The sequence below is a fragment of the Microtus pennsylvanicus genome, chromosome 11, assembly GCF_037038515.1.
Source record: "Microtus pennsylvanicus isolate mMicPen1 chromosome 11, mMicPen1.hap1, whole genome shotgun sequence".
NCBI lineage: Eukaryota > Metazoa > Chordata > Mammalia > Rodentia > Cricetidae > Microtus > Microtus pennsylvanicus.
The window spans coordinates 84,508,444-84,535,623 of NC_134589.1; the positions used below are offsets into that span (position 1 = coordinate 84,508,444).

The 27,180-nt window shown below is 48.8% G+C and overlaps 1 protein-coding gene across 2 annotated transcripts in view; it reads right to left on the reverse strand.

The window, feature by feature from the left end:
• Positions 1–27,180, reverse strand: part of Slit3 (slit guidance ligand 3) — a 593,809-nt gene that overhangs the window by 96,040 nt on the left and 470,589 nt on the right. For both annotated transcript variants that reach the window (XM_075941332.1, XM_075941331.1), the window contains 5 exons: positions 23,735–23,806; positions 18,705–18,776; positions 14,648–14,719; positions 2,552–2,695; positions 1,159–1,322 (listed from right to left, as the gene is read on the reverse strand). In XM_075941332.1, the coding sequence (XP_075797447.1) occupies positions 1,159–1,322; positions 2,552–2,695; positions 14,648–14,719; positions 18,705–18,776; positions 23,735–23,806 (524 nt within the window). The remainder of the gene's footprint in view (positions 1–1,158; positions 1,323–2,551; positions 2,696–14,647; positions 14,720–18,704; positions 18,777–23,734; positions 23,807–27,180) is intronic.

Genomic DNA, 27,180 nt, shown 5'->3' on the forward strand with positions numbered 1-27,180 from the left:
AGCAGCTATCAGAAGCAGCAAATCAAAGCACAGTGCTCCACACAGGAAATTGTCTCTCTAGTCACCATGCTGGGGAAGGCAACAGACAAGGCCCTGACTGCCACAAAGTCCCTGCATCTCTCTAGACCCTCTCCAGGTATTTGCCTCTGCAAATAAAGTAAGACAAAAGGCCCAGGCTTGTCATCCCAGTGATACACACGACAGAATTTGACTTAAAGCACAAAGAACATGGTACAAGGAAGCCAAAATCTGCCTGCTGGTCTGCTGATGGCCAGTCCGCATGCTGGCACTGTTCCTGGGAGAACACACTGGCTGAACACTCTCTGGGATAGATGGGAGCTCAGTTCTGGCTGAGATACACACTGTCAGGGGCAGCTCACCCTCTCTCAGGACCTCCTGCTGTGGGTTTATCAGTCACAGTGCGCAGAGGACAGTTCTGATCTTTTCCGGTAGAAAAAGAGAAAAATGAAATGACGGCTAACTGCTCGCTCAAGCGGTCACTGGTCAAGGAGACCACCTTCCTTTCCAAGGTGGGCTGCAAATTCTCTCGCCATTAGTCTCCCTGTCCTTCCTGGGTGGGGGAGGGAGGGAGACAGTCTCTAGACAGAGCTGGGCATGGGAACACAGGCTTTGCTTCTCCCCACAGCCTGCTGTTTCCCCGTATCATCAGAGAACAGCCATCTGCTTCAAGGAGATAGGGAAGGTGTTTGTGAAACCTGTAACCCAACCCATTATGGCTGAGGGCTGTACTAAAGCCTGGCTGCAGCCCGGCCTGGGCTGTATATTTCTGTGCCATTTGGGGAATCGGCTTCAGAGACGACAAAATAAATCTTGGCCTCTTCTCAAGCCCACGTGTGTGAGTGAAGGTTGCCCAGTCTCCAAGCTTCTAGCAAGCTCCTCCTGGACTGTGCCTGGGTTCTGTTTCTCCCAAGCCGCCTGCCCCTCCCCCATGCTTTTATTGTGTGAGTGTGTTTTATTTTAAATCCATAAGGTAATTGGTTTTCTGTAGGGCTAACTGAATTTCCCCAATTTAATTTGCAAAGATGCTCCCCAGGAGCCATTACAGCGCTCGCTGTCCTCCAGATTGGATTATTGGCCTCTCTGGGGCTGCTGTATTCTGAGTCAGAAAGTGGGGCCCCACTCCAGTAACCTGATTACCTGAGCAGCGGAACTTCTTGCTTTTGATCTGGCTGATGCGCTTGTTGGCCAGCCGGCGTGGGCTGCTGCAGCGGGCCCCACTCGTCTCAATGGGGTTGTCCTGAAGGTAGTCAGCCAGCCACTTCAAGTGGCAGTCGCAAACAAATGGGTTTTGAGCTAAGTGGCTGAAAGAGGGACAGGGCTGTTAATTGGGGGTGACCTGCGGCGCCTTGCTTCTCTACCACCCTGCTTTGGGCTGCACCCTAGCGAACTGGTGTTGCTAGTAACCTGGTGTTGAGGCTCTGCTCTCGGAGAGGACTCAAAAGGGGGGGGGGGACGGTGATCTGCTGCCAGCTGTCTGCCAAAGGCAGCACAGATGCAGCCAACATCTGGTCTGGGCAATCAGCCTCCCAGCTCTCCCCTCTCGGGGCAGGACCCACTGCTGACTGGCTCCACTTCACCCATGCCAACTCTGTGGGGGGGGCAATGCCAGGTGAGAGTTTCAGAGTTTATACGTAGAGTAACATGCATCTTATTTCTCCAAGCTTGGTGATACCAGGCACATAAGGCAGCTAGCATAGCGACTGGTGAATGATGAGCGTTCCAGATATAGTAGTGGGTATTGTCGCTATTCACCTTAGCATTATAGGAGTGCCACGGGCATTGCCTCCTCTGAGCACCAAGAAAACACAGCACTAAGCACGGAGCTTCGCACGTGCTCGGCATTCAATCACAAGCAGCTGTTCCCATTCTATATTGGTTCCTGCCTCTCACTACTAGGAAATAAGGGCCAGATGACTTCCAGAGGTTCCAGGAGACCCCTGGGCTCATTGCGGGCCTGGAGCTGGGGCTGAAATCTGAGGTTGGAACTGCCAAGACCACAGACTGAGATCTGTACTCATTTGTTTACCCGCAGTATTTACACACACCAGCAACCCTTGGGAGTTGAGTTCTGTATGCTTTATGCATACATATGTATGCCCGGAAAGCTTATATCAGAGGCTTGGCTTTGCGGGGTGCAGGAAGCTTCCGGAAGGAGGGGATGGAGTCTCACGGATATGGAGACTGCTTAGGACACTGCCATGGCTACCGTGCTTATGAGCATAGCTCGCAATCCTGCATTGTACTCTCTGTGACCTTGAGTAAGCAGCACCTCACTCTTTTTGGATGTCTCACATAGAATCTGGGGGTGACGGTGGCATCCTCCTGGGTTGCTATGAGGCTACATGTCCTAAAGAGAGATAAACCCCCAGCACGGCTAGACCCTGCTGGGATGCTCCATACAGGTAAGTGCTTTGAGCTCCATCTCCATCCCTGCTGCACGTGCTAGAAATCCTCCCACAGGGCCTCAGGCCACCCTCGTTTTGGTGGTAGGGGTCTGCCGCTGCAGTACAGTACAGGGCAGTGTACTTACAGGGTCTGGACGGACTGCAGAGGAGCAAAGAGCCCCTTGCTGATCGTCTGCAACTTGTTGTCATAGAGAGAGAGCAGGTTGAGGTTCTGCAGGTCCTGGAAGGTGTTCACCCGCAGACAGTTGATCTTGTTGGCGTTGAGGAGGCTGCAGGCAGAAGAGACGCTCTGGTCACTGCCAGTGGAGCAAGGGCTGGCTACACCTGCTGTGACCACTGGAAAGTGGCCATCCCTCATCCCTGTGGCCTTGAGTTTCTGCTGCAGCCCAGAGAAAGAGAGGCCACTTCTGGTGGCTTCCTAGACCCTCCTCACGTTGCCCCATCACCATGGATGCTGTGCTACGCGTCCTACCATCACACCTGCCCCTGGCTTGTCTTGCAGCCTTGGAGAAAAGTTGGGAGTAGAACCCAGCACTGAATTTTTTTCTGCTTTAGAATGCCGAGCTTCCAGGAATCAGAAAGGGTAAAAAAAAAATCATTTGGTACCATTATTGTACGGCATTAGTAGATGGAGTCAGGACAATTTTTGATTCAGAGAATTCCTTGGAGCTTGTTTGGGTCACTGACTTCATTGGAAGTCTGATGAAAGTTACAGGCCATCCTCTCAGGGAGGAAATGTGTCCATGCGTAGGCACGCGCGCGCGCGCACACACACACAAAAACACCTTTCTCACCTTTATCATAACCTCATACCTTTATCTGCTGTGGAATAGAATATCTGTTTAAGTCAAGGTGTGGTACATTTGTTTGTGTTGTGGATAATTGTTTAACAATGTAAAGGTGTGTTGCTTTTGTTTATGTCGCATTTGTTTAACTATGTAAAGATGTGTTACTGTTTCACCTTGCTTGCCTAACACACCTGATTGGTCTAATAAAAAGCTGAAGAAAAAAAAAGCTAGCTAGAAACAAGCCTAAAGCTAAGGCTGAGCATTCATAATAATAATAATAAGTCTCTGTGTCATGATTTGGGGGCTGGCAGTCAAAGAAGATTGCTATGTCCATCCATTACCCTCCAGCCCCACTGGACAGCTGTTGTTCCTCAGGCATTCTATGGTTGACCCTGAGTCCTTTCTATAACCCTTTTCAGAAAGGCTGGACTCGCAGCTCAAATGGCATCTCCTCAGGGAGACTTGCCCCAACCCTCTCACCTGCAGGGAGGGCTGCCCTGACCTTCTCTCCCTCCTCAGGGAGGCCTGCCCTGACCCTCTCTCCCTCCTCAGGGAGGCTTGCCCTGAACCCCTTCACCCTCAGCAGGACCCTGAAATCCCAGTATCGCCTCTCACAGCCCTATACCATTCCTTTCTGCCACTCACCTCAGTCTGTAACTTGAGGATATTGGTTAGTTTTCTTGTTTGCCCTGTGTGTGATCTGCGTTAACACAAAAGTAATCTCTTTAATTTCCCCATTCATTACTTATGTTTATCTTTTATTAGGGCACATAACCCATTTTCATATGCAACATCAGGGGTGTCTCTCCTTGAAGGCAGCTCTGATTTGGGTTCAGCTTTCCTACCCACAAAGGGACCCTTTCTGATACAGCTCTTTGTACTGTCTGCTCCTTCACAGACCGACATAGGAAGTGAGCGAGACACTGGTCCAGCAGATGCTCTGAGTGTCACAGGCAAGTTTCAGGATGCAGAGCTGCTATGTTGGACAAATTTGGGTGTTGAGCATTTCCCTTATAACTCTGGACTGACTGGTTGTGCCCTTGAAACTATGGTGAAATCCTTTTTCCTTCCTTCTTGAATGAGAGGGAAAGAAACCAAAGAGTAAAAATGTTGAGATTTTAAATATCAGTTCTCAGGGCAGACTTAGATCTAGCTCCATTGGTGGTGACTGACCTGGAATTCAGAACAGGACCTGGGATTCAGAACAGACCCGTTTGCTTAAGGAGTGTCTATGTATCAAAGTCTATAGGGACCGGAGTTAGTGCCGGTAAAGCTGCCCCTGGGTACCAACCTCCCCGCCCCTGCTGGAAGCCCACCTCCCTTGCAGTCTCCTGAGTGCTCCAGGTGCTGGCAGGCAGCTGTGGCCATGACAAGCAGAAGAAGAACTGCCTGTTTAATCTGGCTAATCACAGGCAAGGTCTCTGGGGTCCACACAGATGTCCTCCCGCCTCAGAGTGGGGAAAAGAGCTCACGTTGCTAGAATACTCTTTGTTTTCCAGGATGCTTTCCCGACCCCCTGTTATTCTGGCTGTAACCCGGGCAGATGGGAAGCGCCACCTCACAGTTACAGGCGAAGAAACTGAAGCGGAGTCCGAGGGCTTTGCTCAAGGTCAGGACAGGAGAGTTTCCCAGTGCATGCTGGGAGGCATCATGATAACCAGGTCTCTGGGGGTTCAGCTGCTTCTTTATGGATGCCTTATCTACTCCACCCATCTGCCCATCCCCTCCGTAACCCCCCACTCCCAATTTCCTGTGATTTCTGTATTAAATTGTGGTCAAGGTCAATTTAGGTGAGGACATTTGAAGGAGGCAGATATGAGCAGAAAACAGCCTAGCCACCTGTCATATACAAGCTTTTATTTTACTTTTAAATTTTTAATTAGTTAATGAATGAATGAATTTTGGGGGGAGACAGGGCCTCATTATGTAGCTCTGGCTGTCTTAGAACTCTCTATGTAGACCAGGCTGGCCGCAGACTCAAAGAGATTCGCCTGCCTCTGCCTCCTGAGTGCTGGGATTAAAGGTTTGTGCCAGTAGGCTTGGGTATTTTATTTTTTAAGTAAGTGTAGACAATTTGTTCTAAATATTGATATTCAAGGCCTCTGAGAGCACCATCTTGTCAGAAATGTGAAACTATTCCATAAAGATACCAGGATGGCTTAGCCAATGACCTGAGAACCCCGTCTTTCCTCCCATTTTACAGTAAGACCTCTCCGTATGTCAGAAGTTAGGAATGTTATGTAACACACACACTATACACACATACACTCACTCACATACTACACATACACTACACACACATACACTTACACATACTACACACACATACATTCACACATATTACACACACACCACACACACATACACTCACTCACACATACTATACACACACCACACACACACTCACTCACACATACTATACACACACCACACACACACTCACACACACACACACACCACACACACATACACTCACTCACACATACTACACACACATACACTCACTCACACATACTACACACACACCACACACACACATACCACACACACATACACTCACTCACACATACTACACACACACCACACACACACATACCACACACACATACACTCACTCACACATACTACACACACACCACACACACACATACCACACACACATACACTCACTCACACATACTACACACACACTACACATATTACATACACATATACTCACTCACACATACTACACACACACCACACACACACACAGACACACACATATATACTCGCTCACACATACATTAGATCTTTGCTTTTTCTTAGAAAACAAATCTCAAAGCCCCTGGCAATGGCTCTGGTGTTGGCAGCTGTGCAGTGGACACATTCACAGGCAGGATGTATGTTCTCTGCCACAGTCTTCATGCCTCCCTACTGTGGACCCTCCTCCCCTGAAGCTTCCTGGCTTGACACCCTAGTCCAGATTCATGAGTCCAACAGCGATACTTGGTTCTGAGAAGTATTTGATTCAGACAAGGAAGACGGCTCTACGGACAGAGAAGCAGCAACTCTGCCTTACATGTAGAGTCTACCTAGACTGTGCGGATCTTGGCAATACTTATTCACCAGGTCCAGCTTGGCTTCCTTGCTCGCCTGGGTGCTCCTTTGTCTCCTGCTGCTCCTACATCTCTCAGCATGAGATGTTCTTGCAAAGAGGTGAAATAGTAAAACAACTCAGGCTGGCCGAATTACTAAGAAACATAGCTCAAGGTGCAGCGCTCACGAAACAGGGGGCAGAAGAAGACAGAGAAGGGCACAGTCTCTTGGACAGTCATCCTCTACCCGCTGCTTGGCGCCCCCAGGCACAATGAGGAGGTGTCGGGAGAGATAAAATTAAGCTGCTTACGGAGAATTAGACGCTGCGGATGGCCTTCTGAACTTCAGCACCAGCAAGATTGAGCAGCCTGCCTCTGCTCTTTCTCTTTGGGGGGAAGAAGACTGGCAGCTACTCAACTCAGTCTGGCTGCCATAAAAGGAGCTCTGAGTTATCTGGTCATGGGCAAGAGATGAGGGCATTTGAAAAGCAACAAAGGAAGAAGAAGAAGAAAAAAGACTATAGACTCAGCAACCCTTATCTAAAATGCTTGGGACCAGAAGTATTTGGAATTTCAGACTGTGGACTATTTGTGTATGTATAATGAGAGAGCTGAGGGAACCCAACTCTATCTTTATTTATGTTTCATACACACCTTATATACAAGGCCTGCAGAACCTTTTCTATAATGGTTTTGCATGCTTTTTTGTTTTGTTTTGGACTGTGTGATCTGTCATGTGAGGTTAAGCGTGGACTTTTCCACCTGTGATGTTATACAGGTGATCAGAAAGGTTCAGATTTCGGAGCGTTCAGGCTTTTTGAATTAGGAATACTCAAACTGTACCTGCAATGGACTTTTAGCAATTGGAGGATGGACATGGGCTCATTTTAAACCTCTTTCTTTGGAGGAAAGACCTCTACACTATTTGATCCGAGTTGGTTCATCCTCCTTTGAGGATCAGTAATGTAAATAGTTTTAGAAATGACGGCAAGAAGGCTGCATCATCTGTGGCGGCACACCCATGTGCCAAATATTTCCCACGCAACAGTGTTGCGATCATCTCAGTCTTTCTGACAAGGAATCTGAGGGTCAGAACAATGACAGACTTGGTCAAGTTCCCCAACAGTGAGTAAAACCTCAGCCTGTGTGACTTCACAGCTCGCCTCCCATCCTCTGCCTGAAATCTACCCGCGTTTTCTCTTATCTGTACTGCTTATCTCTGGTGTATGCCTAGCTTTGCTAGCCTTGAGGTGTATGGGGGTACACTTTGGGTAGACAGAGGCCTGGTTGGGTCTAGGAGACCCTGTTTGTTTCTTGGGAGGAGGGCGGCACCTCAGTTTGGCATATTCACCCTAGCGTAACTCAGAGAAGCTGGCAGTTTCTGTATCTTATAGTTTTATGAGGCTGGGGTTTCATGCTCAGGGCTAGCTAGGTGCTGGTGAGGGAGATGGCGTTCATGGCTCTTTATTCTCCTCCCTAAGAAGTTTCCCTGCATTCTTGGAGAAAACCAAGAGACAACATCCTCTATACTTGGGATGTTCATTTGCATCATTCCAGAGGCCTCTTTCCCAGCTGCAAACACTGACCCCTCAACTGTGCACAACTGTCCTCAGAGCAGAACTAACTCTGGAGCTTCCCGGCCAACCTACTAAAGGGACCTCAGGAACCATGCGCATGTCAAGGGGCTGACGAGGCAATGTGAACAGTAACCTGACAGATCAGTCCACACTAAGCCCTTGTACTGACACCTTACAACTATCTAATCTTCCACAGCCCTCCATAGTAACTGCTGTCTTCACTTTCCAGATGACATTGTGAGGTCTCAAAGGCATAAAATAACGGAGTAGCGTTCCCTGACCTGCGGATGGTCCATTAGTCTAACCACTGTGCTACCCAACCCCTCACTAAGACGAAGCAGGAGTCACCAAAGGCTAAGAGGAGGCAGAGTCAGACTTCCCCATCAAACTTAGTGATGATTTCACAACAACAAACCAAGAAGAGCCATGTTCCCATTGGAGGACTGGGAGGAGAGAGGCGCACCAGATAGTGGGTGTGTGTATTTGCACGTTAGCCCCCAGACAGGCTTCCACCCCCTGCTCGTTGGAGCACTTTGGATTTGCACATATGTTTTATGTCAAGAGGCATTAGTCCCCCCCCCCCCACCCAGACTACCCAACATAAAGATACTGCTGGGAGATAATCCTCTCCAGAAACAGACACCTCTGGGAGAAGCAGGGTCGGAGACACAAAGCCAGAGCTTAGTGGGAGAAAGAAATACCCCAAGTCAGGTATGGAAGCAGTTCTTATAACTCATGCCCTGCTAGGGGACTGGCCTGGCCTGTCAGAAAAGACTAAGACAATCTCACTGCTAGAAGCAGCTTGCAGCCTCATTTGTTCAGGGTTCAGTGGTAGTAGGGGGTGGGGCGTGGGGGAGAAGATGGGCCCCTTGAGATCTGTGAAGAAGAGCGCAGTCTCTCTCCAAAGCCTGCTGATGCCCCACCGATAGCCACTACCCTATCCTCACAGGCCTTTACTGCAGGGTTTGGAAAACACTAACATCTGGAGTTGCGTTTAGTGATAAATTGCATTAAAATCACCTTGGCAACTCCAGCCGGCCACATGTTGGTTCAGCAGCCCAGAGCTATCAGTCTGGGTTGTATTTATCTTCTCTACACCTGCCCCAAGGTCTGTGGAAAGAGGTGGTCACCTTACTCCTCCTTTTTATGGAGTGTTTGCCACAGATGCCAAGACCAGACTCCAGAGAGTGCAATGTCTTCTCAGAAAACCAGCATCAAGCAAGAGTGCAGCAGGCTTTCCAAGAGAAGGGCTGAAGCTCTTTCAGGAACCCCTGCCCCCTGGGAGACAGGAATGAGCCCAGCCAGAACAGCAGCATCACGAACTTCCTTTTCCTGAACCTGCGAATCAGTTTCTGTTTCACAAACACGTGCACGCCACGGATTCATGGGAGGAGAAAGATAGTACCAACAGCCCCTGGCATGACCTTTTCTTTGGCTCCTTCAGGGGAGAACACATTTTAAAGAAAGCATTATAAAGGCTCTCTGCCATTAAAATGTTCTATGTGTCTCCAGAGAGGTATTTGCTATTACACATGGGCATAAAGTATTAGTACGGATACCAATTAAGGGAGCTATTATGGCCCCCTGACTAAGCTGGGGGATCTCCAGGCATCTTTCTCTCATTAATACGCCTGTCTGCTCTTCGATGTCATTAGAATTAACCCTCTGTCACCCCAAGTTTCCTTATCCACTAAGTGTAACAGGACTAATCTCTTTTTACATCCCTCTCGCCTATGAAATATGGGGAGCTAATTCTGACCTTCAGCAACTTGCTGACGCCAGATTGAGGAAGACATGACTGATTTCTAGTGCCACAGGACAGAGGCACTCTGGCCATGACCAGACTCCTCCTGGAGCTTGTGAATGGGCAAGGGAGGAACTCGCCAACTCGCAAGGTGGCAGAGGTGACTCCTTCCTTCTCTCCCGTTAATGGCTATGCTGTTGTCACAGGCCTTGGGTTGTCATGGTGATTCCAGATGGAACTGAAACAAAAGCATGCAGCGTACAGCATCGCCATCCGGTGGCCTGTTTGGGAAACACGCCAGCCAATCTATCCACTCCAGTGACACAGGAAGGATTGAGAACAGGTAAGGTTTTCCTCTTAGAATCAGACGAGAGCTGCGACCCGGGGCCTAGAGGGAGGGCTATGACCTAGCTGCTGGGCAATCAAGTGACCCTGCCTAGCTCTACCTGCTCTGGCCCCTGTCACACAGGTACTGAGTTGGTCACTTCCCTATGATTGCCACCTGGTGACTAATCAGGCCTTTAAGAAGAGAGAACTGTGGGAAGTCCAAGGACCACCTACCTGATCGGGGGTGGGGGAGGGAAATGGAAGGCGGTGGCTGGGAGGAGGCAGAAATCCTTAATAAATAAATAAATTTAAAAAAATAAAAAAAAGAAGAGAGAACTGTTTACACAGAACACTCCAGAACTCGAGGCTTTCCTGAGGAAATGCCAGATTCACACCAAAGAGAGGAATTCTTTCCATAAAAATGCACGGCTGAGTTGAGCTGTCTCTGCTGCAGGAGAGGACCCCTTTCTTCCCACCCAGTGTCATTTCTGTGTCCCTGGAAACGTGAGCTCCTAGATTCCTGGTCTTAAAACTTATATATGAGCCATCAAGGCCAAGTTAACTAACCCTCAGTTCCCCAACTGTAAGATGGGGCTCGATCAAAATACTTCCTTGTAGCATTGTTGAGAAGATTAAACGAGATTATGCATCTGCCGTTGCTTAGCACCCGTCCTGAGCATCGTAACTACTCAATCACTGTTAGGTGTTCTGGGTGGCAGTGGCGGCAGCAGCAGCAGCAGCAGCAGCAGCAGCAGCAGCAGCAGCAGCAGCAGGCAGTGCATGTGAAGCTGCTTGTGAGGGGATGTGATCTATGAGGAGTGAAGGTGGGTTCACTGCTCTGTAATTGCCATGTTGGCTTGGCAAACTTCAAGAGCCTCCAATGCTTCTGTCTGCCTTCCAAGAAAACTGAACAACAGGTGCCATAACCTAGGCTGAAGGCATTCTGGTTTGGTTTCAAACCTCCTGGAGCAGGTTGGAAAGCCTCCATCTCTGAGGTCACTGTCCTCCCCCTCCCCCGCCCAACTCCAGTGACTTCCCGAGGCATGCCATGTAATCAATGAGTGTTAAGTGAAAGCTCTTCTTTCCCCAGGGAAGGCTGGGACAGCACAGCTTGCAGCTGCCCATCAGAGAAGGAAATGACAGCCCTCGCGACACAGACTGCCTTTCCTGCCTTGCAGACGATGGGCCTCTAAGCTACAAAGTGCAGCCTCTTAGGGCATGCCTACCTGCTGGCTGCCCACACAGGACCAGATGCCCATCACCTCAGATGTCCTAAGAGCTCAGGGGGTGGTGGTACAGGGAAAGCACTTAGGATTACATGCAGGTGATACTTTCTGCTCTAACCTTGGCTTCTCAGGTCCCTCCCTGGGTTTACACAAACTTCCCGGCAGCCAGGCTGAACAAGGAAGCTGATAGACTATCTCCCATCCTGAACAACGAAGGCAAAAACGACGAGTGTATCTTTACTCAGGCAATGGCTGCTGGTACCGAACCCGTTTAGGATTAATTACACGGAGGTCCGCCAGCTACTCAAAAACATCTGAGGGCAATGAAAACAGACTTCTGAGTTTCTTAGAAATGAGGGTTGAGGTTCAGTTTAAGAATGAGCTTTTCAACTTCCAACTGTGCAGGGAGAACTTATCGCAGAAGCCATCAGCGAAGGGGAAGACAGGCAGATTTGTCAGAAAAGCCATGTTGGGACTGCGGCACCAGCTGGGACATCTATACTCATGTGTTATGGTTTAGGAACTCTATATGTGTGTGTGTGTGTGTGTGTGTGTGTGTGTGTGTGTGCGTGCGTGCACGTGCTCATGTGGGTGTGCATGCATGTGTGTGTGTGCGCACATGAGAGTGTGGGTGTGTAGGCTCACTTGACCTGAGATCTTGGATGTTAAACTAAGGATGTAACCCTCAGGAGGATTCAGAGGACAACGTATCAAGTTCAGGGTCAACTCCAGCACAGCTAAAGCTTGCCTGGAGAAGTCTCCCAGCATGCCTAGGATAGTGTTATTAGTGCTGATCACCTGTCCAAAGGACCATGGCAAGCAGATTGCCAAGGTTGCCTGGCTGGGTATATCCTGAACTGGGCATATTTGGAAGGATGGCAGCTAAGTCCAGAGCAAACAGGAAGGGAAGGGGGCACAGAATAAGCAAGAACAAACATTCACTTGGTCCTTGTTAGTGTCACAGTAAGTGCCAGAAAGAAAATATCTAGGTCCTCTAGGCACGGAAGGGACATTTCCACTTTGAGATGAACCAATCACTCAAGAGAGAGGGAGGAGGGGGGTGGAGGAGACAAAAACTCCCAGTGACCGCCCGGGAGTCAAAGCAGATGCAATTACCCAGTCATCCAGGGTATTCTAATCAGAGCCTTCTTATCAGACTATCTGCAGCCAAATGAGGAGAAATCCAATCTACAGCCTGCTGAACCCTAAATTCGATCTAATGGGGACCTGCTTTCCAACTGCTCAACAGCAGGCCAGAACCAGAGATGACGGACTCCGGCTCTGCCTGCGGGTTCTTTCTGGAAAGCAAGCCAGCCTGAGTGTGTCAACTCCTGGTCTCCACAGAGGGAGAAGCATTGTCTTTACCCCCTAGCTAGTCAATTCCATCTGCTCAAAGTGGTGCTGTTCAGCCGGCCTGTCTTTCAAACCCAGGGAAGGGGGGGCTTGCAACCTCCTGACTGCTGTCAGCTTGTAGCAGGGACACATTTCCTTTGTTTAAAAATATGCTGGTCTAAGAGTTTTTGATACACACCGTTCACAGTGCTTGGCACTTTGATGTCCAGTCCGTCTCTCCTTAGTGGAGAGGGACATGACCTGTTCCTTTCAGCGTCTATCATAAAAGGCCATTCACACCAGCCTGGCTGGCCAAAGCACCCCTCTCCCATATCCCCACCTCCAGGCATTTGCTATTGTTATTCTGTGGATTAATGACTCCAGTTAACCAGTGGTAACTTAGTTTCTCTGCTAGGAGCAAAGAACAGCATCTGTGAAACACCCAGACCCTTGTGGAGCCCTGGTATGCCATTCTACAAAACAGCCTCAAAGGCCAGGGAAGGGCTGGGGAATTTTGAACACAGATCTGTTCGCCTACAGCCAGGCAGAATGAGAGAGAAGTGGAGGAAGAAGCAGGAAGATGTGGGGGACAGAGAGGTTTTTCTCACTGCTTTTCAGCAGATGGTTGTGATCCACAGCCCAGAATCTTGATGGCCATTTCATTCCAACACGATTCGCATTGGTATATAGCCTGGGGGCAATCTGCCCAGGGACTTGGGAGTTTAGGGTGCGTGAAGGTATGAGATGGGAGGGTCAGAAGAAGTCTTCACTTCTTTCTAGAAGTGTCCTTGCAAGCCAGAACTACCTGCGCCCACCTTACCACTTAGAGTCTTTGGTCCTGCACCTTCTCCCCTTTCAGAAATCTGGCTGGACCACCTGATCCGTAAACTTAGATTTTGGCACCTCCTAACTGTACAAGGAAGGCAGGGAGTCTGGAGCCTCTTCTTCCCTGGGAATTGGAGGTGATCCATCTTTCTCCCTTCCTCCCTCATGGACCAAACGTGGCCCAGCCTGGCCTTACACTCATGACTCTGTGTCAGTTTCCGAAAGCCCTGAAATGAAAGGTACACAATACCTTGCCTGACTTAGAGGGGATTTGTTTGTTTGTTTGAAGACAGGCAATTAAAAAAATTACATGCAAATCTGTTTATACTCGGATGAAGGCCTGTGAAATCCTGTCATGTGCTATTGAGGGAGCCGAAGCCTTTAGAAATGTGACCATGAAAGTACTCAATTTCTACGCTTACTTTGCTGTGTGACACAGGGCAAGTCATTTACCTCTCTGAGAGTAGGCATTCTCCAATGCTCATAGGGTACTCAAGGTCAATTCTTAATACCAACAGGAATTATGACAGTCATATACTCCTTTGCACACACACACATGTGCGCGTACACACATGCACACACGCACGCATGCACACACGCACATACAGGCTCGCATGCACGCGCAGTGCCCAATTCATAATCCGGGGATGATTCTTACTCATCATCAAGTCTCCTAAAATAAGCTGAATTCCTTTTTTATTTCTCCACATCGGAGTTCAATTATCTCCTTCAAACATTTAAGCCCAAATGACCAGAATAAAACAAACAAATAAATAAACCCAAAGCTTAAAACCAGAGGCAACAATCTTCCTTTACATGAAATAAACACTTGCCCTCAGCCTCCCTAACCAGACTGCCACACTGCTGGCTTCTCTCTAATGGCTTCTCCTCCCCCACACCGCTCACAAGGTCACATGCCCATGGGCCAGGCCGCTGTTTTCGCTTTCAGCTTGGAGTTTGCCTTGGGAAGGTTGTAGTTCCCTAGATTCTTCCTACACCTCTGTAAGACATTTCCTCTCGCAGGCTTCGATTTCTTTCTCACTTTCAAGTCCTGAATCCACTCCTGACACACACTAGGGCGAGGGTTCCGGACTGTATCACCTAGGCTTACGTACACTGGCCTTAGCGTGTACGTACACTTGTCAACTCTCTGCCTCTCGGGGTCACACAAACGAACCTTGGGGAGGGGAAACGGGATGCACAGAGGCTTTGGTGCCAGTATGATAGGCATCGAGTCAAAAGAACGCTTCTGAGCACGGCTTAAACATTTTCCGTCTGCAAAGGAACGGTCACAAAGATGGGAAAAGTAGCCGGGTTCTACTCACAGCAGCTGCAGGGACACCAGCCCATCAAACAGTCCCTTGGGAATCTCTGTAATCTTGTTCCCATAGAGCACCCTGGAAGAAAGCAAATGACAGCAATCAGCAGGACGTAAGGGAGGCCATCACCTCTGCCAGTTCTGGGTGCCAGATCTCAGGTCACCTGGCGCCCTGGGCCGCCACATCCCATCCATCCCATCTTCTTATCAGGGAGCCAGAAGCAGGCAGGCAGTTCATCCTGTGTGGGTGGAGGTGCCGACTTGGAGGTGAGCTAAGGCAGGCATCATCCTGCTGCACTCCAGCCCAGTCTGGCACATCACCCCCCTCCCCCACGAGGAAGAAGCGAGCCCTTTGTGGTACCACCTGAGCTGCTAGCCTGACTCACGCCCCACAGTAAACAGGCAGTGTGGGAGGCCAGCCTGTGTCTTCAATGGGTATTGATCAGGCCGAGCTAGCCTATAGAATGTTTCCTTTTAATATCCCACTGCATCCTAGGAATTCCTGAGCGGAGTTCTTTAATCACCCATCTAGACAGCGGGGGCTACAGGGATGCGGAGCATCTCCAGATGGTGCAGGCATTGCTGAGTGGTGGCCTGGCTCAATGGGGAGGCTGAGGAGTTTCGCTGTCTCAGATGATGGCAGCTTCCACTCTCTCTCCGCCTGTCTCATTCTCTCAGATCTAAGTAGAAAGGAACTCGGATTTTTCTTTTTCATTTCATCTTTGAGATCCACAGTGTTCCCCCCTGCTATTTTGAGGCCTCGTGTCTGGTGAGTTAAGAAGCCTGGGAAAGGAATATGGGTTCACCTTTCAAACCCAGCCCCTAGCAGGTTCATAAACCTAGAACTGAGTCTCTCTGGGCCTTTCTCTCTCTCTGCTTCATCTCCTGACAGACTCTGCTGTCCATGGGGTCGAGCCTCCTCTTTGATCAGGAAATAAAGCTAAAGAGGGCTTGATCTGCGTCTGTTAAAACCCCTTCTTGGGTCTAAGGACACGGGCTATGCAATTATTTAATTCCCGCTCAAATCAAGACTCTGTGCTGACGGTCATTTGAGGAGGCAAATATCAGGAGGGAGAAATGGCGAAAGAGTGTGAAATCGGCCCCCTCTCCCCCACTGCCGCCCGTCTCCAGAAGCCACTGGGAGTGAAGAGTGAGTTCTCCATCAGCCTGCGGGTGTGTTTCATTAATGCTTCAACAAATTAATGACTAAATAGAAGTCAGCATGGTGGCGCGGGCGCACATTTGTAATTCATATTAATGTCCCACTGCTCACTGTGGCAAATGTAGGAATGCCACTGCCTGTTCATCTCAATGGATGCCAGGGCTTCTAGAGTGGCACAGGCTGCTGGAGGTGGGGGCAGGGGTAGGTATGCTGGGGTAGGGGTCCTCAGGCAGTCCATCACGCCTTGGTATGGAACATCCTCAAACCTAGCGGGTCACCCGCCTGCCTATGTGTCAGCCTTGAGGGTGCTGGCCTGCGGATCTGTGTGGCTTCACTTCCACTAGCCTTTCATGTCTGAGACCAAGCACGGAGCTCTGCAGAAGTCTCCTCGATGTTTTAGCTAAGATTTTTTACCATCTATTATCTTATTTTGCTTCTCCCCAGCACTTACGTTTACGTTAACTCATACCATTTACACATTTGTTGAGGCTTAGTTTATTATTATTACTAATATTTTGTATGTCTGGGTGGTTTGCCTGTGTGTATGTCTGTTCACTATGTCTGTGACTGGAAGAGGCCAGAAGAGATGTCAGCTCCCCTGAGAATAGAGTTTCAGTTGATTGTGAGCTGCCATGTAGGAGCTGGGAATTGAACCCGGGTCCTCTAGAAGAGCAGCCAGTGAGTGCTCTTAACTGCGGAGCCATCTCTCTCTCCAGCCCCTTTAGGCTTAGTTTTTATGTTCTTCCTTTAACTTTCCTGAATGTGATGATGTTACAGGGCACGCCCATGGCTGGGTCTCTAGAGTGGACAAAGAGCAAGGTCTAGTACAATAAACACCCACTGAATGAATGTATTATCGGATGAACAGGTCTGGGGTAAACGCTCTCCATCCTGTTACCCTACATGGTCAGCTTCATGAGCCCTGGGGCGTCTCTGTTCGGTTGCTGGTCATATTCTTAGTGCCTCTCAAACCACTCACTTACACAGCAAGCATCTACTCTGTGGAGGAACGAGTAAACAAAAGCCAAGAGGCACAAGAGGCACTTCACTGAATGCTCGGCACGCACCTCTGAGTTCACTACAGGTGTGCCAATTTCCTGTCTGGCAACCGGATTTCGAATTTCTTCTGCAAGGCAGGAATCATCCCGCTATCTTGAGACTGTCCCCCAATATCAGCTAAGGGAGACCAGACAAGGGGAAGGGGAAGGTTAAGATGGGATCCTGGTGGCAGGAGCCTCTCCATCTCCTCCTCTCTGTGACACTCATCACAATAAGCAGACACTAATCTCACACACGGCCCTGTCTTTGATATCCCAGCCAGATGTTCTGTTCGATAAATGAAACTAATTTACTCGGCAGGCAGCAGACAGCAGCTGAATCAGGGACTTCCTGTCCTCGGTCCCTGCCCAGTGGGATGGGAGGACATGTGCATCTTGTTACCTGCATGTTCATAAACTAGGCAAACGGGTTGTGAAGGGGCGAAACACAGATCGCACGCCTGTGAACACTCTTTGGATTGTCTGGGGTGTTGAAGGGAACAGGCACTAGATGATATAAAATGTACGAACTGATGAAACCATCGCTACGTACGCAGTACGTTGAATGGGCTGCACAGTACGGAGATGAGGAGTGGGAATTCTAGACCAAATATGCTGGGCTCAAGTCCTACCTCTCAGACCTATTAGGGTGTCTTTACAGAAGTGTTTTTCACTTATTTAACATGCTTTCCCTCTTCCCCCTTCCTCCCTTCTCCCTCTCTGTGATGTATGCCGGTGTGTGTGTGTAGACAGGCATGGCTTGTTGCTCACCTGTGTGTATATGTGGAGGCCAGAAGTGATGTTGGGTGTCTTCCTCCATTGCTTTCCACTCGGTGAGCTGAGTGGTTGAGCGGTGAGCTCCCGAGATCCACTGTCCTCTCCCCGCACCCGCAGGGCTGGGTTACACTTAGTTGTACAGCACTGTGCCCTGGTTGTATGGGTGCCCTTAAGCTACAGCAGCAGGAAATGCATGCACTGTCATCTCCCCAGCCCTGAACCTTTTCTTTCATCACTAGGTGCGGGGTTACAGATGGGAACAGAAACAGTTAAGGAGCTGAGCTACATGGTAGAAGATTCCACCGTTTATGTTTCTGGGAGAATCGAGCCCGTAAGACTCTGCGAAGAGGACCTGGTCACAATCAGCGCTTGATAAACGCTATCAATGATTGTCATTGGTATACTATGTCAATCACACAGTGTGTTAGACAAGGAAGGATCACTGTCTCCAGTGTGCTCGAGGAAACATGCAGAGAAGGCTGAAGGACTGCCTGTGCCCTGAGTGAGCAGCTGAGGGAGTAAGAGCCAACCCCACACCTTCTTAGCCTGGGAGTCCAGTGGCCCTTGGTGGGTGGGGCTTTGGATCTCACCACTGGGCCAAATAAGGGCTTTAAAAAGCCCCAGAAGGAAGGGTGATGGGATGCGGGGTGGATCTTTTCTGAATACTAACTACAAGGCTGGAATAGCCTGGAAATCAGAAAGGGAAGTACTGCCCTCCTCGACAAGGCTACAGACCGTGGGCGGAAGGGTGGTGAGCCATGGCCTCATCTCAGCCATCCATTACCATTCTCTCCACCCGATAGCCTGGTCTCCCCCGAGACAGCGCTGTGCAGCGTGAGGTGGGAGGGGGAGCGAGGTGAGAGTCAAAGATGCATTCGAATTAGAAGCCAATAACTGGGAAAGCCGCTGGGCACTTAATCAATAAAAATAATGCATGTGCGTTGTAGAAATATTCCCCGAGATCAATTTCCCCCGAAGAAATATCTGTTTCTTTTACCAGATTGCCACAAGTGTGTAAGGGAACATAAAGCCTTGATAAACACCTCCTGAAAAATGCGGACGTGCCTCCCACCCCGGGCCCCACTTACAGCGACGTGAGTGATTTCAGGCCCTGGAAGGCATCCGGAGCTATGTCCGATATCTGATTCTTGCTGATGTCTCTGCAAACATTAATGGGAAAGTCTAAGAACACTGCTCACAGGTGTGATAACGCTCTTCCTGAAGTATGCACCCAGCAGTTCAGCCATTCAAAACCAGTACAGATTAACTGATCAAGGGATTGATTTATACACACAGCACAAGAGGCAATGCCTTAAGAACACATCTCCCACTGCGGGGTAAAGTGTACCATGTCGTCTCGGGTGCTAAGGAATGCCCACTTAAGTCTTGTCTGGCACAAAAAGGCTATGGATATGTAGGTCATTACTGTTTGGATGTGGGGGAAGCCACCTCCAGAAGCCATGAATGCTGGGCATGCTGATATCCTGTGATCTCAGCACTTTGGAGACTGAGGAGGAGGAGGATTGGGAGTTGGGGGCCAGCCTACGCTACATAGTGACACCCAGTCTCAATAAAACAAAACCAAACCAAAACCCAACCAACCAACCAACAAAAACAAACAACAACAACAACAAAATATCCCAAAAAACCTGAACCCCAAACAAAAACCAACTTCAAGCCAGGGCCTTGGTCTCAGGTGCCATTAACAAGTATTTAACAGTACAGACAAGGCACCATGGGCCCCACCCAACCAAAGGTTCCTTTACACATTGTTCTCTTGTCTTGTACCCCAGTAGTGATTATTATCTTGAAACACCTGTGGTATTTCACCTCCCCAGTCACTTCTCATCTCTGACGGAGTCTCTGAGCATGGGTGATACACTCTCTCAGCTGTGGGATATGAGCAAATCACAAGCCTCTCAAAGAAGGCCTTTGAGACAGACATGTGTCACTGGCTGGGAATGTTCCTCATTTGGGAAAAAGCCCGTTTGACACATTCAAGCTTTAAGAGGCTAGAAGGATCTTCCAAACACGGTGCACATGTTGGCAAGCCTGGCCTCGAAGGTACAGGTGCAGGGGCTAGCCTGGTCTCCCAGATGACGGGAGCCCTCTGCTATATACTTTCAGAGTCCCAGCGAGAACTGGGCCACAGGTTCTTGCTAACGGCCCCTGTGGAGGGGGATTTCTTTTCCTCAGAATTATTAGCTCAGGGCTGGCCTTTGGGCTCCTGTCACTGGCTGGGGAGACGCACCAATTTCCCACGACAAGAAACGTGTCCGTTCAACTAAATAAATCAATGGGTCCTTGCTTTTTGTGCGGAAGAGGGAGGGCTGAGGTCTTCGCAGGCCAACAGGAGACAAGAGGATATTGAGAAGAAAGCACATCTGAGAAGATTCGTAAGTGACGCCCTCCAGTAGGGCCAGTCACCCAGCCGCCCAGCCTCTTAACCGCACACAAAAGAAGAACCTTTCTCCTGTCTCCCTCTTTCATCTCACAGCCTAGGAAAAGGCCATGCAACGACTCCTACCTAGACCTCTGCTCCCTTCTGTCCTACTTCCAAAGCCTCTAAGTTGCAAGACATCTCCCAGGTTAAGGCCCCTCCGGCACAGCTATCTGGCTTATCCCTTTAGCTGGCGAGATCGCCTCAAACAAATCCAGATTGTGTTCGCAAACTGTCAGCTTACGCCGGGCTTTTCTCTGGCGCTCCATTTTCGTATAAGGGTCGTAACAAGCCGATACCCTGGATTAGCCTAATCTTGCTCACCCTCAGGGTGGCTGCCCAGCACAGCGTTTGAGAGCGGCACACAGGGTCTGCTCACATCAGAGAGGAGGCTCATTCTGATGTTCTCCCCATCGTGGGGATGTCCATTCAGAGGGTCCAGACCCCTAGCATACAGGAAGTTACCCGACCACTGGGGAAGATCCTTGACTGAGCTACGTGGGGACAGACTGGGGTTTTAGTTCACAATGAGAACTTCAGGGATCAACTCTCCTTGGGCTAGAACACGGGGTGAGGTAATCTAGTTTGGAAGTGAAGGATAATGGGAACTGGAAAAGTGATGGTTTGGTGGGAAGAGACACTGGTAGTAACTTAGCTCTTTTTCCCCCAATTTTTTTTATTGTATACATTTATATATTTGCAGTGTGATATTTCGGAATATGCGCTCACTGTTGAATAGCTAAATCAAGCTGTTTTGCACATCCCAAACCTAGGAAGTTACCTATTATTACTTGTAAGGGCACTTACAACCTACCCTCAGAGATTTTCAAGTAGACAATACGCTGCTATTAACCATAACCAGCATGGTATAGGAGATCCCTAGGTTTCAGAATCTGGTCAGGCTGTGACCTACTCAGTACCTCAGAGCTATAAACTGAATGACTAAGAGAGACTGTTTTTTTTTCCAGGCTGGAACAGCAAATTCAGTACGTAGAAGGGATAAGCAGAGAATAAAAGAGTAAGATACTAGGAAATCTTACAACCCCGTGGAAGGTTTGTTCTGCCCCATGCATTCAAATGAAAAGAACTTGTTTTGTTGTTGAGACATGGTCTGGCTATGTTGTTCAGGTTGGCCTCAAACTCACCACCCACATGCCTCAACCTCCTGAGTTGGGATGGCACCTGTGCCACCGCATCTGGCTTCAAAGAACTCTTCTGGCACCATTCTGGCAGAAGGGCACAGGCTTGCCCTTGGCGTTAGGGCTGACCACACATCGACTCTATAAAACCAGAAATGTGGTCTCCAGCACCCCATCTCTTTACTGATATGGGTTTTCACCTACCAGTATTTATTTTAATATTGGGGTGATCATTAGAAATAGGTAGGCATGGCATCAATGGATCCATGATTAATTCTATTTTTTAAAGAGTGACCAGGATGTGTCCAGTCACAGCCAAGAGGGGAAATTTCCTCTTGTTAAAAATTATGTATAAACTATTCATGGTTACCTAGAAGGAAATCATGGTTAGGGTCTCAAATCAAGTCACATCTGAGACTTATCTGAGCCTACACCATTAAACAAGAGTCTATAGTTCTGAAATTCTGTTAGTCAAAAAAGTTTAAGCGGACTCTTTTGCCTCCCTTCACCCCTTTATGGGGCATCATAATAAATACCAGTGGCATCAGAAATGATCAAAAATTAAATTCACTCCTCAGGTCATGACTGATAAGGTCTTATGAATTTTGAATGTGCCAATCGTGGCAACTCCAATGGGCTGGAGGAAGGACAGTAAAACACAGCCAAGCTCTAAATTACCTGGACTTCACAAAAAAATTAGAACAGTAACTTAAATCATGCAGGAGCTATATAGGTTGGGGCAGTCACCGGACTTGTCATTTTTCACCAAAATTACTATCTGGGTGCATAATCAAGCTAGGCTTTAAAAATGAATTTGGGGGAATGCATGGAGAAGTAAGCTGGAGAAGCAGGGATACCGGGAGATTAATGACTCAAGGTTTTAAATATTAAGGCCTATATTTATACAGCTCTTCCAGAAAGGATGCTGCCAAAGCGAGGGAGAAGCCTGGGCTTGGAGCTGGCTCATTATGTTGGCTTCCACTTTTGGAATTGAACTAGAAGATCTTGTTTGCTTTTGTTAGCTCTGGCTTTCCAGGGAGATGGGAAATTGGCTTCCTGAGATTGGAGGGTAAGCCTACTAATGCCACTGTTTCGTGGGCATATTTATTTTTAACATGAAAGGAATCAGTAGGCCTTGTTGACACAGCTCCCCCCCGCCCGCCACCTTTAAGAGAAATCAGTGGACAGGCCTCACATGCAAGGGGACCTGAGTGGACGCATAGTTTTCTTTCTGTAGCGAATGAAAACAGCATGCTCAACACCAGGCTCGGCTAACAGTGTCCCAACATGGAAGAGGGAAGTGGGGATTCCCCTTTCGAACCTTTAAAAAAAATAACTTATTTATTTGTATTTTATGCCTGCATATATGCCTGCATGAGGGTGTTGGATTCCCTGGAACGGGAGTTACAGACAGTTGTGAGCTGCCATGTGAGTGCTGGGAATTGAACCTAGGTCCTCTGGAAGAGCGACCAGTGTTCTTAACCACTGACTCATCTCTCCAGACCTTTCCAGTAGAATCTTAATCTCTGTGATGGGTCATTTCTGAATCCCATGTTTTTTGTCTCTTCAAATGCTTCAGGGCTGAGCAACTCAGAGTTAAGGTTTAAGGTCTCTAAGTGACTGATACTGTCCCCATGGCGGGGATGATGAGGAGTGCAGTCTCAGGCTGCCGTGGTAGGGAGGATACAGCAGGCTGACATCACCAGCACGATGAAGTGATGATGTGGTATCAGTAACTATGGTTCTAGGGATGCTGGGTTTGACCATGGTCAATTCATATGACTACAATCTTAAACCACAGGCCCAAATGTTGGGCATAACCTCCAGGGCTAACACACATCACTTAGAAGAGAAAATCTTTACTGTGCTCCCAAGTGCTCCTGTGACCTAGCCTCTACCTGTACCTCTCAAAAATCCCCCACCCCACCCCTCCCTTGCTTACTCTTCTTCACCAGCTATGAACTAGCATGCACGACTTCTATGCCTTCCATTTGCCCTTACAGTTGCCTAGGACAGCCTACTGAACCTTGATACTTATTGCCTTATTTTTTGTGCTCTCCCAACTGAAGTGGAGCCTCCATGAATGTAGTTTTCTTATTGTTGATGGCTCCATCCAGACTCTGCAGCAGACACTCATTTAAGTATTAAGTATATAAGTGTATGCATGTTTGTAGGAATGTGAACGATGGCAGTATAGGAAGATAAGAGCCACTGTCATATTGCTGTTGATTGCTTTGGTATTACCAAAGCCAGGGGCATTTAACTTGGCCAATATGGCTCTGGGGGTGGGACAGTTCACCTGCTTCTCTCACAAGGATCATTTCACTTCTCTCTGGTCAGAGAGGCTCTTAGCTCTACATATTGAAGCTCACAAACCTTACCATGTATATATGATACTTCCTCGCAATCTCAGAACAGCCTAGCTCTCTCTGAGAGGACTGGATGTGATCTATCCATCAGATGGGATGCCTATCACACCCTGGAATTCCCTCTTCCCATCCACCCTCCCACAGAAACATTCTGACAAAGGGAGACTCACATCCGCTTCAGTTTCTTGTACTGGGTGAAGGCTCCTGCAGGAATGGACTTGATGGAGTTCTGTTCCAGGCGTCTGGAGAACAGAGCGGAGAGAGTCAATTAACCAATCACTTATCACCAAGGGACAACTGAGGGGTTACAGGATGGTGTCTCTTAGTACAAAACACAAGGGTACAAGTCACGGGGCCCGGTTGTGGGAGACAGGACAAACACTGCAAGGGTCACAGCATTCAGCTGTTGGTCCATAGAGCCTCATCCAAGGGCCCAAGAGCTGTCGGGGAAAGCTGAAAGAAGGATCCAGGAGCTCCGAAGCTTGCTTGTTAGCAGTTGCCTTTGGAGGCAGCTGTGTTCTTCAGAGAATGCTGTAGGAAGCAAGCAAAGTGTTGAAAAAGCCGATGTCACAAAGAGAAGGAAGAAAGAGAGAGGCCATCGGACAGCTGTGTTTCCCTGCCATGGAACCATGTGGCGATTTACTTGACATCTCAACCAGAGCTAATGGGCAGAACTGTCACCTGCTGACTTCACTTTGGCGGTTTTAATATCGTAGTGGAAAGAGCCTGAAAATCTTCAGGCTTTCAGCACGACACTTCCCAGACTGGCTCCCCGAGAGCCTGCAAGCCTCAGGGCCCAGGCTGGACCCTGGAGCTGCTGCTGGACTATGTACCATATACGTCATATGAATTTTCTCAAGTGCTTTTACGCTTAGGACTCTGGGAAGAACAGGAGACGCTGCAGGCCTGGAGCCCAGAACTTATTGGGAAGAGAAGGGGCCGTGGGGAGTGAGGGAGCCTTTCCAATCGTATTATTTCATCCCTCAAATGCCTTCCCACCACTAAGAACCGGTGTAGTGGGAAACAGGCATGAGCGGCAGGTGGGACACTCTATTACAGATGATAAATGACACCCGAGCCCAGGCTGAGGACTCAGTACCTCATCCCCATCCATCTCCCTTCTCCCTAAGGTGCAGATCTTTCCATCAGCTCCTCATTTGGCATGGCTGCTCCCCAAACCCTCAGCTGGGAAGACACACACACACACACACACACACACACACACACACACACACACAGAGAGAGAGAGAGAGAGAGAGAGAGAGAGAGAGAGAGAGAGAGAGAGAATATGAATATGTTTGGAAGGGGATATATGGGGTGCCGAAGTGAGAGAGGGGAGGGACCAGCTCCCCCAGAGGCTATGTCTAGTGGCTGCACACTTCTGGCAAGGAGGACCCATTCATCTTGAAGAGTAATCCCCACTGCAGAGTAGGGGAGACAGTCGTATTAATTTGTGCCTCCACGATCTCATCTTCATTGGGGGAACGGAGTATTTGTTACTGGAACCGCTAATGGAGCAGTTTGCCAGCAATTTTCCCATTTCAAACAACATCTCAGCTGCTAATGTGGAATGGTTTGTCAGGCCTACCCATAACACAGACAAATCACTCTCTAGGCAGAAGGAAGGGGGAACGAGTGGGAGCCCAAAGAGGAAGGGCGGGTGAGAGGAGAGCGAGCACCAGGACAGATCATTCTTGGCTGCTGGATGAACACAGTTTCCAAACGAGACGGCCACGCTCTGTTAGCAATGTCTTTGTGCCCTGCTGGAGGGGGTGGGGAGGGCACTTTCCTAGGACTGCAGTCAGTAGCAGGTTGGACAGGGGCCTGGTTGGCTGACTGGCTGCTGGTGAGTCACCAAAGCTTGCCAGGGGGACTCAGAGACCACGGGCTACTGGATGCAGCCACCCACAGAGGCTGTCTTGACAGACTTTCCAAGGACATTCTCGTTTTCCAACTGAGTACAGAGTTCATCAGGGATTTCTCAGCCAAGGTAACAGCTCCGTGGATCTCTGGGGCGATGCGAGCTCTCCAGGCATCCTGTGAGTCACCTGCCACTCAGGAAAGGGATTCCATGGTTTGCTGCCTTCAGAGAGAACCCTGTCTACAAGGGTGGTGGCCCTTTTCCTTTGTTGCAGGGGAATTCATGGCTCTTTGCTGTAGCTAGAAGCCTATGCATGTGAAGTAACGTTGGGTTCTGTTATCTATCTGTACAATTTATAATCAGCCAGCCTCCACTTTGGCAAGTACTAAGGGAGGGGTACTCCAATGAGCAGGATGTGGCGCTGGACCTCAAGAAGAATCTGTTGACAGAGTCAAATCCAAGACGGCCCATCACAGAACTGAATTTTACTGCTACCGTATAATCAAGGCAAACCATCACTTCTGGAGTTGTGTTGTTTATGGCTATTATTTCTGTGAACCCTTACACTTACGAGACAAGCTGGACTGGCCCATTTGGAGGCAAGGCAAAGGGACCCTCGAGGGATCCAGCAGCTTGTCAGAAAGAACAAAGCTAGTTAGTGGTGGAATCGCTGAATCCTGTTCCTATCCGTTGTTCCCACTGTTTGCCCCTATTTATGAAAATGGGTAAACAGAGGTTTCCCCCAAAGTCACGGGAAAGTCTGAGGCATTAGGACTCCACTGACACCATGGAGGTAGATTCTCAGTGGAAAGTTCTCTGTCGGAGCTGAGGGAAGATGGACCAGAGATGTGAATACACGCCAGCTCTCTGGATCCATGGGCTCCCCATTTACAGAGTCAACCAACTGCATTAAAAAAATCATAAAAAGACATCGTATTCAACATGGGTAGACCGTTATTTCCTAAACAATACAGTCTACTTACATAGTATTGGCACTGCTAGGTACCATGGGTAGTTGAGAGAGGACTTACAGTATACAGGAAGGCGTTGATAGTTTATATCCATTTTATATAATAGATTTGAGCACCTGAGGACTAGGAGTTCCATGGGACTCCTAGAAGTACCCCACCCATGCATATATAATACTCATATGGAGTACAAGGGAGTGAGGTTTGGACAAAAGACAAAGAACTCCAAGCTTAGTGGATTAACTGCAGTAGAAACCTTGGCTTGAATTCTGCAATCCTCAGATTTTCTGACTCTGAAAATGGGCTTTCTCTGTATTTCTCAGCCTCTCACTGAGCCCTTAATGGAGTGTCAAAGGCGTGACGTGCTCAGGAGGCAGTGAGACCTCTTTGGGGGTGGTGGTGGGGTAGTTGTGAATTGCCTGTGTCCCTTAAATAAAAAAGGCTAGGGGAAGGATAATAACAGTAAGAGCGAACAGTGGATAGGGGTCAGCCATTGCACACCGAGCCTTACATGGCATGTCAAACTTATTTACACACCGGTGAGGTGCGTCTCTAAGTTCTCACCACCTCCCTTCTTCCTTCTTTTGCGATACAATCTCCTCATATGGCCCGGGCAGGAGTAGGACACATGCTCTTCTTGCTGTGTCCTACTAGCAAACACTAGGATTACAGTTATACGCCACCATGCCGCCATTCCCTAACCCTACTTTAAACACGAGAGAACTGAGGCGCACAGAGGCAACGATACTAACTAGTCCAGAGCTAGGAGAAGCTAGAGCAGGGGTTT